This window comes from Hyla sarda, chromosome 5 (assembly GCF_029499605.1).
Source record: "Hyla sarda isolate aHylSar1 chromosome 5, aHylSar1.hap1, whole genome shotgun sequence".
NCBI classification, from domain to species: Eukaryota; Metazoa; Chordata; class Amphibia; order Anura; family Hylidae; genus Hyla; species Hyla sarda.
The window spans coordinates 206,454,994-206,472,010 of NC_079193.1; the positions used below are offsets into that span (position 1 = coordinate 206,454,994).

At 40.5% G+C, this 17,017-nt stretch overlaps 1 protein-coding gene across 7 annotated transcripts in view; it reads left to right on the plus strand.

The window, feature by feature from the left end:
- The window catches only part of CDH20 (cadherin 20), a 507,006-nt gene that overhangs the window by 466,731 nt on the left and 23,258 nt on the right, over nucleotides 1-17,017 (plus strand). For all 7 annotated transcript variants that reach the window (XM_056520978.1, XM_056520981.1, XM_056520977.1 and 4 more), the window contains 2 exons: nucleotides 4,927-5,094; nucleotides 7,070-7,257. In XM_056520978.1, the coding sequence (XP_056376953.1) occupies nucleotides 4,927-5,094; nucleotides 7,070-7,257 (356 nt within the window). The remainder of the gene's footprint in view (nucleotides 1-4,926; nucleotides 5,095-7,069; nucleotides 7,258-17,017) is intronic.

A 17,017-nucleotide genomic window follows, 5' to 3' on the forward strand; every position in this document is an offset into this window, starting at 1 on the left:
CTCCTCACTGTTTCATTCAGGCACTATATGGTCTCCTCATGCTGCCACCACCTCCACGCTGTGTTATTCAGCCACTATATGGTCTCCTCATACTGATGCCACCTCCAGGCTCTGTCATTGTGCCGCTCTCCGACATTGATTCTAATAGCGACACCTCTAATCTGCCTGTCATACTGAATAATGGTATAATTTCACTAACCCAGCACACACCCTATGTGTGTTACAGCAAGGCATAGTGTTTTACACCCCTATTGAGGCTCTCTGTAGGCCAGAAATAGCCATTATTAATAGAGATTCCTGCAAATAAATTCGGACCAAACCAGATTGTTTCAAAAACTCGGAGAATTGGACGAATCGAATTTTTCAAAAAATTGCTCATCTCTAATTAACACCAAGTTCTACATTAACATGCATCTTGGACTTGGCCAAATGTGTGTATGAATCTTTTTGGAGGCAGGAAATAATGGGGGGAGCAGCTGACACTTATGGGAAGAACAGTTTCCTTTGTAAAGAAAAAAACTGAGTACCCGAAGCCAAGGGTGTCAGAGGGTGTGCACGGCTAAGAAAGTCCCATTCGGCTACAGGGTCACAGTTTTCTTCATTACATTTGGAAGTGCAAGCAGGTTACTCTCTACTTATGTATGATAATTCATGAACGCAAACATGTATATAACCTAAAATGTATTTGTGTATTCAAGTACAATAAATAATGTGCTGCACAAACCCTTCAGCCCCACAAAAAAACATAATTTATACACATCCATATCTGTTTAGGTGTTGTGAGTATGTTAGTACAGTGTAGGCTGTACAATGATCCTTATTCATATACAAGTCCATCTATACATGTTTCTGTGTATTTTGTGTGCCGCACGCAGCTAGTAGCTTTGTACAACATAACACAAATGACAGTGGCTTATAGTATAAACACTGATAGTATAAGTAATTACAGTACGGAACTTATCATTTTGTCCACTGTTTCCCAAATAGGGTGCCTCCAGCTGTTGCTAAAATATAACTCCAGCATGCCCAGATAGCCTTCTGTTACTTAACTACAACCCCTGCATGCTTGGACAGCCGTCCGCTGTCTGGGCACGCTGAGAGTTGTATTTTAGTAACAGCTGGTTGGGAAACCAATATTTAGTCTCTCATAGCACAGGGACAACCTCTGTAGTCATACTCCTGTCTGTGGGGTTAATATTATCTACACTCTGCATTTCAGTCCTATATAAAAATAATACTTACAAGATCTATACAGCATATTGTAAAAATCTTAAACAATACATATGCATATACAAAAGTAACACATCTGAAACTACCGAGCACCTTCATTGACTTTTTCTAATTCCCATCTTACTATGCAAAGAGGCTCTGCAAATAATGAAAATAGTAAAGGCAATATTTTCTTTCCTGCCATTTTTAATTACACAATGGCATTTGTGCCCGTACCGTCAATATTTTTCTGACAAAACGCGTTTCGGCTCTCAGATGTTCTGCTCTTATCATACCGTGGAGTAAATTTCATTGAAATTCTCCACAGCCTGGGATGTCAATGCAGAAACTAGTTTCATGTTCTTAAACAAAACGAAAGTAGACGTTCCAAAAAAAAAAAAAAAAAACTTGATCTTTGGGGAAATATGCTATGAAGAGGTCAGGCTCATGATAGTCTTTTCAGGAAGAGCAAACACATAGCGGTAGTTATACTGCAAATCATGCAACTTAGGCAAGTACTAATTATAAGGACAACTTTTATCCACAGTTCTTAGAAGAAGCTTTGCTGCCATCTATTGGCAGCATCAGGTATTGTCGGTCAAATTATTATTTTCCCTGATACAGAACATTTTGGAAAATATAAAAGTAATCTGTGCGTAGCTTGTCATTGCAGAGCTAATAATTATTTCTCATAATGATGTGAAATCTCCTTATGGCTCTATGGCAGCACTAAGTATACAGCAGGTTGGGTTGTTAAATAGGACATAGAACAGAAATGACATTGATTGGGTAGTTTTAACATCTGGATTATTACCTCTTCCATTCTAAATGGCATCCTTCCCTTATGTTTCTATTCAGCAGCATAACATGCAGCTGATAGGACAGGTGACATTTTGATGGATGATGCCTGAGCCTATATAAAGAGCCCCTAGCTGAGCCCCCATCATTTTATTGTCTTACTGATGGTAGGACAGGTGTTGCTCTATATTATCTAATGTTTATTTTCTTTTTTTGTTTTTTTCTTTGCAGATGCTCAGACAGAATATTGTTTGGTCCACTTTTAGCAAAAGTTGCATCCAATCTCTCAAAAAATATATAATAATAATTATATATATATATATATATATATATATATATATATATACACACACATTTATAATGCAGTCAGTTTTTTTTTATTCTTATCTTTGTCCTGTAAGGCTAGGTTTACATATGTCTGGCATTTGGTATAGTTTCTTTCCAGCGTGCATCGGAGGGCAAATGGTGCTAGAACTGATCCCACACATTTAAATGGGATGTTCACAATCATCCAGCTTGCTGCGTTCCCCTGTACGGCATCCAGAAACAATGGACACCAGATGCCATACAACTGATGACAACTGATGCACATTGTCAACAGTTATAGCATCAGTTGTGTCGAGATCTAGGCTGAGTTCACTTATGCCGGATGCCGGACATATGTGAACCCAGCCTAAGAACTTATTCTTTCATCCTCCCATCCTTCTCCTTCCCTGCCAGCTTTAGGGTTTTAAGCTACTTGCCAGTTCTGCACTACACTATTCATATAACCCATTTGTTTGGCTATGTTCACACAATGGAATTTCCAATGCGGAATTCTGCACAGAGATTCCACAGCAGCAAAGTCCCATTGATTTTAATGGGATTCTGCTGCGCTGTTCACATTTTCATGGCAAAAAAATGTGGCACGGAAATTCTAATTCTGGTGTCCGAAAAAAAATAGACGTTAATTTTTTCTGCGGACAACACAAGGACTGCATTTTTGTCTATGAGACAGCATCTTCCCCAGTGTACCAATCGCCAGCATGTTATGCATCATTCAGGAGAATGTCTGCCCAGAAATTACCCGTGCAGACAATCCCCCGTGGGAACATAGTCTTCCTCTTTTTGGATGTGGCTCTTTGGTTTTGCCACAAATCTTGTGTGTGTTTTATTATGCCTGTCTATTGTGCTATTACTAGCACTTTTGTGCTCCTTCTACTGACCAGTATGTATTCTCTGTGCAAGTGCATTAGTATATTTTTTTCAGTCTATCATATAGTATATACATATGCACATATTAAAATGTCTCCATTTCTTAGATGTATAGCAGGATTCTGCTGTTTAAGGAAAAAATGGGAAAAGTGCAATGCCTAACAATAGTGCTGCTTTTTAAGATGCTGAAATCTGGTGTGCAGATCCTGGTGTTTCTAGCACTAAAATGGTAGAGTTAGGTTCACATATGTCCGGCGTCCGGCATCCGGCATAGGTAAACAGCCTAAATCTCGTCCCAACTGATGCCACAACTGATGACAAGTTGTTTGGCATCCGGCGTCCATTGTTTCTGGGTAACAGACAAGCTGCATTCCCCTGTATGGTGCTTTATGGCGTGACCAACAATCCTGCATCCAAATTGAGATGGTGGATGATTGTGAACCGCCCCCTTACATGTGCCGTACTTTGCTGCAAATGAAGTCAATGGGTAGCAAAATGAGGTGCGTATTTTGCTACCTATTGACTGCAATGAGTAGGAAAATATGCAGCAGCAAATATGCAGCAACATACGACACTTGTGACCCTACCTACCCTAAGGATGTACGCAAGCAATTTTTTTCTCTATTTGCAGACTTAGCAACCCTGTCAACAGTGCAATCCCCACCCACCACAAACACACTTACACACCCTAAAAGGGTTGGCGTTAATGGGTAACTAATTGCATCATTCTTCAATGTAGGAGAAAAGGAACAGTTTAAGTCCTCTTGCACTTATTCTCTGAGCCTTTTCTAAAAGAATTACAAGAGGATTTCCTTATCATCAGAATCTGAGGATAAGAGTATAACCTCTTTACTGCCCATAAGACCTCATGCCTAAATAGGTCTATCGGTTCCAAAAACTTGGAGACCACCCTAGGAAGTGAATATTTCAGGGTCTTCAGAGTGAATGATGCATCTAAATAGGGCTATCTAGTCTGAGGAGCCTTTTCTATAGATCAGATATGTAGTGACTTTGGGTGGTTGATTTTACAATCAGCAGTAAGTGTCCCTCCCTAATGGATTCTTGCTACATATCAACATGTTGTGTTGATGAATGGAAATGTAAGGGAATTGTCAGTTATGAGGTGAACCTTGTTCCCCTCGGTTTCTTCCACAGCACAAAGATCCCTCCTTTATTCTTTGGTTAGTCAGTTAGTTAGTTAGTTAGTTCTTGTTAATAACACATTGAGGTGCACCTTATATGGACTCAGGCTTTATCCATTAAAATTGCACCTGTCTGATCAGCTGGCCGGGCAGAGAATTTCCCCCACATGTTGTGCTGCTGAAAGAACGAAGGGGAACTAAATGCCATTCAGAAGGATATCAATAGTGTTTCTGCAAGACATTTCTACAATATTACCTTTTTTTTTCTTCTGTTTGCTTATTTGAAAAACACAGTTTTTCATGTAAAAGTTAAATCAACTTAATGGGCGAGATTTATCAAAACCAGTCCAGAGGAAAAGTTTCCCAGTTGCCCATAGCAACAAATCAGCTTGCATCTTTCATTTTGCAGAGGCCTTGTTAAAAATGAAAGAAGCAAGCTTATTGGTTGCTATGGGCAACTTTTCCTCTGGACAGGTTTTGATAAATCTCCCCCAATATTTGAATATGTAAATATATTACAACGTTAATTTTCCACAAATGTAATTTATTGTGTAAGCTAATTTTCCATTATTTTCTCCTCCAGGGATTATAAGGACAGCTTTAACAAACATGGACCGAGAAGCCAGAGAGTATTATGAAGTGATTATCCAGGCCAAAGACATGGGCGGGCAACTGGGGGGATTAGCTGGAACCACCACTGTTAATATCACTCTCAGTGATGTGAATGACAATCCACCCAGATTTCCTCAAAGTAAGTGCATCCTCCTCATCTTGTGTAGTTTCCTCAGTGCACCACTACCCCAACTTATTTCTTAGTAATAGCATCATATGGCAAGGTAACATGAAGTCTGCATGCTTATATCGCTAAAAGATCAAGTGTAGTATCTTTTCTTATCAGTTTCATGCCGGTGGCAGACTACACCAGTGTGGAGCTGGTGGGGATGGGTGCTGCATGGTAGAGGGCAGGTGTACCAGGGTGTTCCGGGGATGGTTCTGAGGAATCACCTCGACGGCTGCCCCGATGTGACCTGTTTCCTCCGGGTCTCGCCATGAGGCTGAGAGGGTTTAGAGCCAAGGTACTTTAGTGCCTCGGGGAGTGGTGACCCAGAGGTGCCGAAACTCACTGGGAGAATTGGCTCTCTGAGTGGAAGCACAGGCACCATGAACTCTTCACCTTGTGGCACTCACCTCTTGATTCCCAGCCTTCTGGCTAGGATCAGAGAAATTTTTATAGATCAGGCCGGATGTCCGGGCAGTAAACCTGCACACATTCCCTTATTTATTTCCTTTTTGTCACTGTGTCACTTTTTACTTGTTGTGTGTTCACAGGATTGTTAGGATGCGGTAGCCCTTCTGGGTGTCCCTCCTAGCGGTCTAGGAGAGGTGTGTGTGGCCATCAGGTTCCTCACCTCCCTGAAAAAACCCCAGGTACTCCTGTATGGGCAGGGTTCCGACCATTTACAGCTCTGCAGGCAGATACATTGGCTAACGCCAAGGGGGATGCCGGGAGCATTTGTGGTCTCTTAGTAGCTTCGGCAAAAAGGGACATCGAACCTGGAACCTTGCAGGTACCTTTTGGTCCGGAGGTGAAGGGTAATGTTTGTTGGGGGGGGGGGGGACTCTCTCCTGCCAGAGAAGGGCTTGCGATAGACCACATCCTTTGTGCACGTTTTTTTTGTGTAACGCGTTTGCACTTTTTCTTGCACTTTGGGTGATTCGAGAGCACATTCCTCCGCTCTTAGATAAAAAAAAAAATATTTTACTGAACTTCTCTTATCACACATCAGAACATAAACAAGAAAGTATTTTGTTCATAACAGTGTCTTGGTTTCGTTTGATGAATAAACCCCCTTAGGCAATGCTGGCTCTATCACATTGCAGTCTCCACCAGCATCTGACAGACTCTATTGAGTCAGAATATAATCCATTGGGTTCTGCAGAGGTGTTTATTATGTTGATAGGAAAAATAGTGTAGCGCTGCATGCAAATATGACAGAATCTGCAACAAGTTTTTAACAGTGGCTCAAATGCAGACATGAACATTAGCCAGTATTATAAAGAGAGAGGGATCATGTTTACAATGCGGACAATCCCACATTAAAAAGGTTTCTGACAACAAGCTCATCGTAAGACATGTCACTGAGGAACCCTGCAGAAAACTTAAAATTCCCCTGCAGCACTACCACAGGAGAAAGGAAGTATTACATTGTTTTATTGAAATAAGTAATCTGGCCATGTAATTCATGAATTTTCTGGGTCCTCCACATCAAGTTAGCAATCTAAATGGGAATATGGGATGCCGGGGGGGGGGGGGGATAGGGTACTATATAGTACCACACTGATAAATTATTTGTACCATAATTTTTAAAATTCTTTCTCTCTCCCTCCTGTCTCTCCTTTTCTCTCTCTCTCTCTCTCTCTCTCTCTCTTTCTTTCTTTCTTTCTTTCTTTCTCTCTCTCTCTCTCTCTCTCTCTCTGTTTCTCTCTCTCTCTCCCTCCCCATGCTCTTTCTTTCTCTTATTCTTTTCCTGCTTCACTCTCATTCTCTTTTCTCTGAAATCTGACTTCCCTCCATCCCTCTCCTCCTTTGTGCTCTTTCTATTTTCTCTCTCAATTCCCCCTTTTCCCTATTCTCCCCTCTCTTGCACATTTTTTCCAATTTTTTCTTTCTCTTTCTTCTCTCTCCCCTTTCACTTCTTTTCTTTATCTCCTTGTTTCTCAATCAGAACACTACCAAATGAATGTTCTAGAATCTTCTCCTGTAAACTCCACTGTTGGTAGAGTTCTGGCAATGGACCTGGATGAAGGAGTCAATGCAGAAATGAAATACTCCATTATCGATGGGGATGGATCTGATATGTTTGATGTTTCAACAGACCCAACATATCAAGTTGGAGTTATCACAGTTAAAAAGGTAATCCTTACTTTAAAAAGTATACAGAAAATTTTACGTATATAGGAACAGCATTAGCTTCATTTTATGCAATGACAACCTTTACACACTATGGAAGATCTGTCCTTCAAGTAATAGATAATGAGAAAGATGTTCATATTTAGTCGTGTACTTCACCACAAGTTATAAGAATCGGCCCATCCAAAGCAATTGGTAATTCATTTAATGATAATGATCCATCTTTCAACCTGCTTAGGAAGCATCTTATCATCAGGGAGGCTCATGCTGACAGACCTGACAGTTCTTTGGCAATACCAGCTAAGGAAATAGAGGTCATGAAATGAACTAGAGAAAGGGAAGATGAAACTGAAGAAATAAGGAATATTTTAACATAACTTTGAAAGGCAAATGGCTTGGCCAGTGTATTATTCATTAGAGAAGATATCTTAAGATAAACCATGACCCACCATCTTCATCGTTACCTAAACATTCAGTTCTGTGTCTGAAAATATTAACATTCTTCCCAATCTAAAAGCTCCAAAATTCCAATATCTTCCAAAGATTAGAATGATGGCAAATTTAACAATTTTGTGGACAAGATAGTTCAGAATTGGACGAAACTAACCAACAAAGCGGTCTTAGACATGTAAGTGAGTTTATACCAGAATGTTTAACCCTTAAGGACCAAGCATTTTTCTGTTTTTGCACTTTCGTTTTTCCCTCCTTACCTTTTAAAAATCATAACCCTTTCAATTTTGCACCTAAAAATCCATATGAGGGCTTATTTTTTGTGCCACCAATTCGACTTTGTAATGACATCAGTCATTTTTCCCAAAAATCTACGGCGAAATGGGAAAAAAAAATCATTGTGCGACAAAATTTTGGGGGCTTCCGTTTCTACGCAGTACATTTTTCGATAAAAATTAGTCTTTATCTTTATTCTGTAGGTCCATAAGATTAAAATGATACCCTACTTATATAGGTTTGATTTTGTCGTATTTTTAGAAAAAATCATGACTACATGCACAAAAATTAATACATTTAAAATTGTCCTCTTCTGATCCCTATAACTTTTTTATTTTTCTGCATACGGGGTGGTATGGCTCATGTTTTGCGCTGTGATCTGAAGTTTTAATCTGTACCATTTTTGTTTTGATCAGACTTTTTGATCGCTTTTTATTCCTTTTTTATGGTATAAAAAGTGACCAAAAATGCGCCAATTTGGAATTTTTTTGCACGTACGCCATTGACCGTGCGGTTTAATATATTATATATATTTTATATATGTTTATTTTTATTATGTTTATATATTTTTATATGGAATTTTGGAAAAGGGGGTGATTTAAACTTTTAATAAGGAAGGGGTTAAAGGAAACCCGTCATTAAGTTTTACCATATATAATGAGTGGCAACACATAATAGAGGTTAATATCATGTGTCCTACCATGTTTGGATGTCTGCTGGCACGTCTGTAAATGTGGCAAAAACAACTTTAATAACTGTCACAACTGTCGCATGTAAATGAGACTTAAGTAGTCACCAGGCATGCTCAAGTAGTCACCAGGCATGCGGCCTGCTGAAGAAGTCACGGCTCCCCACGCTGTACTCACCCTCATTCAGGCTCTAATCACTCCTATTTAGACATCATTGACAGCCTACCTCTGAGAAATGACATCAGACCCTGAGTGAGCTGCTCAATCATACCTAGATAGGTGTTATTTGAGCCTGAATAGGCATGATTTCTGCTCCGGTAGCCATGACTACTTTAGCAGCCGCACGCCCGACTGAGCCTCATTTACATACTGCATGTGACCTTTCATAAAAGTTGTTTACTTCATATTTATAGATGTACCAGCGGACATCCAGACATGGCAGAACACGTGATATTAACCTCTATTATGTGTTGCCACTGATTATATAGGGTAAAACTAGTGATTGGTTCCCTTTAAAGTGCGTTTTTAAGCTTTTTTTTTTACACTTTTAGTCCCCTTAGGGGACTTTTAGGAGGAATTATTAGATTCCTTATACAGATCAATGTGGTTTCATAAAACCACATTGATCTGTGTGCTCTGCGCTCGATTTATAAATCCTGGTCCTGCCAGGCTTTATCATTCAGAGTGCAGGAGCCGCTGTGGAAGGAGAGGTAAGCCCTCAGGCAACCTCAACAGTGGATCGCCCCCCCCCCCCCCCCCCCGCAATCGCACTGTGGGGGGGCGATCCATCCCACTGGACCACCAGGGATGGGATACAGGCACCTTTAGACGCCGCTGTCAGCTTTGACAGCGGCGATCTAAAGGGTTAATAACCTGCCACGGCAATCGATACAAGAATCAGCTGGGGGCCGGCCGGCATGACGCGGGCTCGAGTCGGGAGCCCTCATCATACCCTGTTGATGGCCATTGGACGAGTATACACGTCCATGGTCATTAACAGGTTAATAAACCAGAAAAACTGGCTAGCTGTAGTTAAGTTACCAGAATAAAATTCCACAACTCTATAACTTTATGATCTAATACGTGTTCTAATTCTTTACCATTTCTAAGATCTTGTTATGCTGTCAATAAATGAGAATACTTGTCTTTGCATTTTAAGGCTAGTCCTATTCTCAACTATGGGATGTGTACAATTTCATCCAGTCTCAGCCATGCAAACCAAACAGCTTGTTTTCCAGACTGATAGGGCAACAACCCACAATGCGGTTGGCCATATTCGGTAAATAGTTCTGAAATGGTGGTGGCAACACCCCTACATCCTAATTGGGAAATGGCTAAAACTGACAAGTAAAAACACAAGTTAACAGCAGCATTTCAAGAGTATGCGGTAAGCATATGGCTAACTGCAATGAAAAAAAAAACACAGCCGCAATGCAACCACATTGTATGTTTATATCCATATATTGCTGCAAACACGGGAACTGTACAGCAAAAACATAGTGTGCATGCACCCTAAGCATTTTCTAGATTGGATCTAGATTAAACAAAATGGGTTATAAAATATAAGTGTGACCCTACCTTTAGACAGTGGGGCGCAGTGAGGGAGATTTATCAAAAACTGTGCAGGGTAAAAGTGGAACAGTTGCTCATAGCAAGCAATCAGATCACTTATTTTTTTTCTTTCATTTTCAAAAAGGCCTTGGAAAAATAAAAGAAGTGATCTGATTGGTTAATATGGGCAACTAGTCAACTTTTCCTCTTCACAGATTTTGATGAATCTCCCCTAGTGTTTTTTCAAAGGGGTACTCCCCTGGAAAACATATTTTTTTATCAACTGGTGCCAGAAAGTTAAACAGATTTGTAAATTACTTCTATTTAAAGGGGTACTCCGGTACTTAGTAGTGTTGCTCGCGAATATTCGCAAAGCGAATTTTATTCGCGAATATCGCATATTTGCGATATTCGCGAATATTCGCGAATATAGCGCTATATATTCGTAATTACGAATATTCGTTGTTGTTTTTTTTTTTTTTTTCACAGTACACATCACAGTGATCATCCCTCTCTGCTTCCAGCTTGTGTGGTGTAAAGAAGGCTCTAATACTACTGTGTGAGACTGGCGTGCGAATTTTCGCATATGCAAATTTGTGTTTATGCTAATTTTCACATACGTGAATTTTCGCATACGCGAAAATAAAATGAGGGTATTACCAATATGCGAATATTTGCGAATATATGACGAATATTCGTCCATATATTCGCGAATTCGAATATGGCCTATGCTGCTCAACACTAGTGCTTAGACATCTTATCCCCTATCCAAAGGATAGGGGATAAGATGCCTGATCGCGGGAGTCCCACAGCTGGGGACGCCCGTGATCATGCACGCAGCACCCCATTTGTAATCAGTCCCTGGAGCATGTTCACTACGGGTCTGATTACAGGCGACTACAGGGCCGGCAGCATGTGACGTCACACCTCCCCCCCCCCCCCCCCCGTGTGAGGGGCGGAGCGTGATGTCACACGGGGGCCGAGGCGTGACGTCACACACCACCAACCCTGTGGTCGACCATAATCAGACCCGGAGCGAACACGCCTGGGGACTGATTACAAACGGGGTGCCGCGTGCATGATCCCCGGGGGTCCCCAGTGGCGGGACTCTCGCGATCAGGCATCTTATCCCCTCTCCTTTGAAGATGTCTAAGCACTGGAATACCCCTTTAAGAATATTAACCCTTCCAGTACTTGTATGTTGCAGAAGAAGTTATTTTATTTTTAAATTTCCCTTCTGTCTGACCACAGTGCTCTCTGCTGACGCATCTGTCCATTTTAGGAACTGTCCAGAGCAGGAGAGGTTTGCTATGGGGATTTGCACCTACTCTGGACAGTTACTAAAATGGACAGAGGTGTCAGCAGAGAGCACTGTGGTCAGACAGAAAGGAAATTCAAAAAGAAAAGAACTTCCTGTTGAACACAGAGCAGCTGAAGGATTAAGATTTTTAAATAGAAGTAATTTACAAATCTGTTTAACTTTCTGGCACCAGTTGATTTATAAAAATATGTTTTCCAGTGGAGTGCTCCTTTAATACAAAATTAATTTAAAAAATGTAAACTCTTTATATGATATTCCTGTATTAGTAGTTGACTATAGCTTCAGTTTAACAGATAAGACACTGGTCTTAGGGTGCATGCACACCACGTTTTTGCTATACATTTCCTGTATACGGTTTCAAGTTAAAAATCGTATGGAACTGTTTAGAAAACTGTATGCATTGACTTAACATTGTAAACCGTCTGTCAAACACATCATCCGGTTTAGTCCATTTTGCATCTCATGTTTGTACAGTTTTTTACCTGTACCCAAAACCGTAGTCTACCACGTTGTATGTGCGTACGGTTCCATCAGGTTTTCACCATACGTTTTTTTACTTTGATTGAAATTCAAAGAAAAAAAAATGTGCAAAAAAGTGAAACTTAATTAAAAATGGAGTGAAACGTTAAAAATATATAAAAAATTTTCTTAAAAACGGATGCAACCGGACATCATTTTTCAAACCGTATATGGTTCTCAACCGTATATGGGTTAAAATTTGTACACACTTTTTGATACAGTTTAGTCAGGTTTTGAGGAATCCGTTTTTCATCTATAATGTGATACGTGAACTGTATTGCAAAAACGTGGTGTGCATGCACCCTTAAAGGGGTACTCCACTGGAAATATATATATATATATATATATATATATATATATATATATATATATCAACTGGTGCAAGAAAGTTAAACAGATTTGTAAATTACTACTATTAAAAAATCTTAATCCTTCCTATACTGATCAGCTGCTCTATGTTCCACAGGATGTTCTTTTCTTTTTGAATTTCCTTTCTGTCTGACCACAGTGCTCTCTGCTGACACCTCTGTCCATTTTAGGAACTGTTCAGAGTAGGAGCAAATCTCCATAGCAAACCTATCCTGCTCCGGACAGTTCCTTAAATGGACAGAGGCGTCAGTAGAGAGCACTGTGGTCAGACAGAAAGGAAATTTAAAAAGAAAAGAACTTCCTCTGGAGTATACAGCAGCTCATAAGTACTGGAAGAGTAAATATTTTTAAACAGAAGTAATTTACAAATCTGTTTAACTTTCTGGCACCAGTTGATAAAAAAAAAAATGCTTTCCAGGGGAGTACCCCTTTAAGTCTGTATTGATCTTGTATACCTTATTAAAAATGTATGACAAAAAATGTAATTTTTAACATTGGCCACTAGATGGCAAGATAATAGATTAGTTAGTTTTAAGACATGGAATAACTATTGAGCCAAGACTGGCAGCTTTCACAATAAACATACCAGATGATGTAAATAGGTGTGTACAGTTGAAGCCTATCAAAGCGAGGAAGCATGGCTACTCTGTTAGGCTGGGTTTACATATGTCCGGCGTCCGGCATAGTTTCTAGACTTGTGCAATTCGTTTCGGCACGAATGTCTAATTTACCGAATTTTAACATTTTCGGGCATTCGGACCGATCTGAATGCACAAAAACATATTTTGAACATTCCCAAATAACCACGATAATACGAATAGCAAAATAACGAATGCATTTGTTATTTACCGAATGCATTTGTTATTCGTAAATGAAAGTAAAGGATTCATTCTAATTTTTTTATTGGTCCTTGCGCTAACACTGTTGCGCTACACACTGTTTCTGTTACTGTTACCAGGGTGCCTCCAGCTGTTGCAAAACTACAACACCCACCCAGCATGCCCTGACAGCCAAAGGCTGTCTGGGCATGCTGGGAGTTGCAGTTTTGCAACAGCTGGAGGCACACTTGGTACATTGGCAAACATGCGCTAAGCTTTTTCTTTCATTTTTAACATACGCTAGCTTTTTTCAGAAATGGGTTATGGTAGGTCAATGACATGCATAGTAATTGCCGTGGGAACAATTTTCATTCATAAAACTGCAGACTTAATTGGATAATTGCCGTTTAGAACGTTTGGGGTCCCAACGATCTAAACGGAAATTATCCAATTAAGCCTGCGGTTTTATGAATGAAAAATGTTCCCACGACAATTACTATGCATGTCATTGACCTACTAACCCATTTCTGAAAAAAGCGAGCGGAATTTGAAAATGAATTAAAAAGCTTTGCGCATGTTTGCCAAAGTGTGCCTCCAGCTGTTGCAAAACTGCAACTCCCAGCATGCCCAGACAGCCTTTGGCTGTCAGGGCATGCTGGGTGGATGTTGTAGTTTTGTAAAAGCTGCAGGCACCCTGGTAACAGTAACAGAAACAGTGTGTTAGCGCAAGTGACACGACATGTTATACATAAATTACCCGACAATCAAACACATCGATCAAACACATCAATCACTCATATAGCATTCATTCATTCATTTACTCATTCATTCAACATTACATTATGTATTAATAATAAATCACATAAAATTATATTATCTTACCTGTCTTCCAATGTTCCGATCTCTGCGGCTGCCCTCTTTTCCTGCACACACTCTCGATAATGGTCTCCTGCTTAAAAAAGTTTTACCCGAATGTAACCGAATACCAAATGTATCCGAAAGAAAATAAAAACCCGAAAACTGAATGTATCCGAAAAATCAAACCGAACACCCGAATACCTAATGTATCCGAAAAATCAAAACCGAAAATATTACCGAACAGAAAATTTTATCCAAAACGAAAAAACGAAACGAAAATGTTTCAGGGCTATTAGTTTCCCTGTGGCGTGCACTTGATTTGAATGGGACAATTTTGACGCCGGATGGTTGGACGTGCCGGACAGCACCAGACAGGGAAATGCAGCTTGCAGAAACAATGGACGCCATGCACGTTGTCATCAGTTATGGCATCAGTTGCGTTGAGAACTAGGCTGAGTTCACCTATGCTGGATGCCGGATGTAAACCCAGCCTTAACTCTGCGGTAAAACACTCCATCACACCGTGCAAATATGGCGGAAAATATTTCCATTATTCAGCTTTTTAAAACAGATGTGACTTCAATATTAGATCAGTGGGGGCTCACTCTCGATACCTCTAAATATCGCAAATCTACAACTTCCGGCATGCACGAACGGCAAATGGCTGTCTCGACATGCTGGGAGTTGTAGTTGTGTACCTCCAGCTGTTGCATAACTACATCTCCCAGCATGCCCTTCGGCGATTAGTACTTGCTGGGAGTTGTGGTTTTGCAACAGCTGGAGACACACTGGTTGGAAAATACTGAGTTAGGTAACAGAACCTAACTGAAGATTTTCCAACTAGTGTGCGTCCAGCTGTTGCACACATTTCCCCCCCCCCCCCATGTGTACAGAGTACATTCAGATGGACGGGTTTACGGTGAGTTTCCTGCTTCAAGTTTGAGCTGCGGCAAATTTTTCGCCACAGCGCAAACTCCTAGCGGGAAACTCATCTTAAACCCCTGCCAGTGTGAATGTACACTAAAAACACTACACTAACACATAATAAAGGGTAAAACACTACACTGTCACCCCCCCCCCCCCCCCCCCCCCCAATAAAAAAAGAAAACATATTGTACGGCAGTGTTTCCAAAACAAAGCCTCCAGCTGTTGCAAAACAACAACTCCCAGCATTTCCGGACAGCCACTGACTGTCCAGGCATGCTGGGAGTTTAGCAACAGCTGAAGGCACTCTGTTTGGGAATCACTGGTGTAGAAGACCCCTATGTCCACCCCTATGCAACCCCTAATTTAGTCCTCAAATGCGCATGGCGCTCTCTCACTTCGAAGCCCTGTTGTATTTCAAGGAAACAGTTTAGGGTGTTTCCGTACTCGAGAGCAATTGCATTACAATTTTTTCTCCTTTTACCCCTTATGAAAGGCTACACGAGCCTGTTAGTGTAAAACAACAAAAAAAAAAAAACTAAAAATGTTACACTAACATGCTGGTGTTGCCCCATACTTTTTATTTTCACAAGAAGTAAAAGGAAAAAAATAAAGACCCCAAAAAAAGAGTACGGAAATACACCATATGTGGGCGTAAAATACTCTGCGGACGCACAACAAGGCTCATGAGTGAGAGCACTGTTCTGGCACCACGGGGGGTTTTGTAAAGACACAAGGCCCCCGACTTCTATTCCAACCAAATTCTCTCTTCAAAAGCTCAATGGCGCTCCTTCTCTTCTGAGCATTGTAGTGCGCCAGCAGAGCACTTGAAATCCACACATGTGGTATTTCCATACTCAGAAGAAATGGGATTTCACATTTTGGGGAACATTTTCTCCTATTACCCCTTGTAAAAATGTAAAATCTGGGGAAAAAAACTGCATTTTAGGGGAAAAAATTTCATGTTCATTTGCAAATCCGACTTTATCGAAAAGTCGTCAAACACCTGTGGCGTGTTAAGGCTCATCGACTCCTTGTTATGTGCCTTGAGTGGTGTAGTTTCCAAAATAGTATGCAAAGTGTTTTTTTTTTTTTTTTTTGCTGTTATGGCCCCATAGGGCCTTTTTAAATGCGACATCCACTTCAAAACTGAACTGGTCCCTGAAAATTTCCGATTTTGAAAATTTCTTGAAAAATTGGAAAATTGCTGCTGAACTTTGAAGCCCTCTGATGTCTTCCAAAAGTAAAAACATGTCAACTTTATTATGCCAACGTAAAGTAGACATATTGTATATGTGAATCAATATAAAATTTATTTGGAATGTCTATTTTTTTTTACAAACAGAGAGCTTCAAAGTTAGAAAAATGCAAAATTTTCTAATTTTTCATGAAATTTTTGAATTTTTCACCAAGAAATGATGCAAGTATCGATGATAATGAAAAAAATGGGGGAACCACACACTTTTTTTTATTTATTTATTTATTTAAAATAATGATTAAAAAATGCATTGGGTTCCCCCTATTTTCAGTATCAGCCAGATACCAACCAAGCAGCAACAGTCTGACGTTACCAGGATGGGTAAGGACCATTGTTACTGGCCCACCCCAGCCTAAATAGCGCCAGCCTGTTACCACCTAGGCCCAGGAGCACCATTTTTTACGCTCTGGGCCTGTTGGCACCAGCTCTTTCCGGCACCCCTTCCCGGCTCTTCCCGGCAGAAATATGGAGAGCACACATAATGCAGCCTGTTCATAAACAGGAAGCCTCCAATTGTTGCTAAACTACAACTCCCATCATGGGGGCTGTAGTTAAGCAACAGCTGTAGTCTCCATGCTTGGAAACACACTGCCAGAAAGGCTCTGTTCCCATTATGCAAAACGCAGGCCTGTCAGGCCTGGACAGTGTAGCTCAATCTGTCTCTCTGCCCTTGGACTACTACTCCCATCATTGGACAGAGTCTGTCCCATGATGGTAGTAGTTGTAGTAC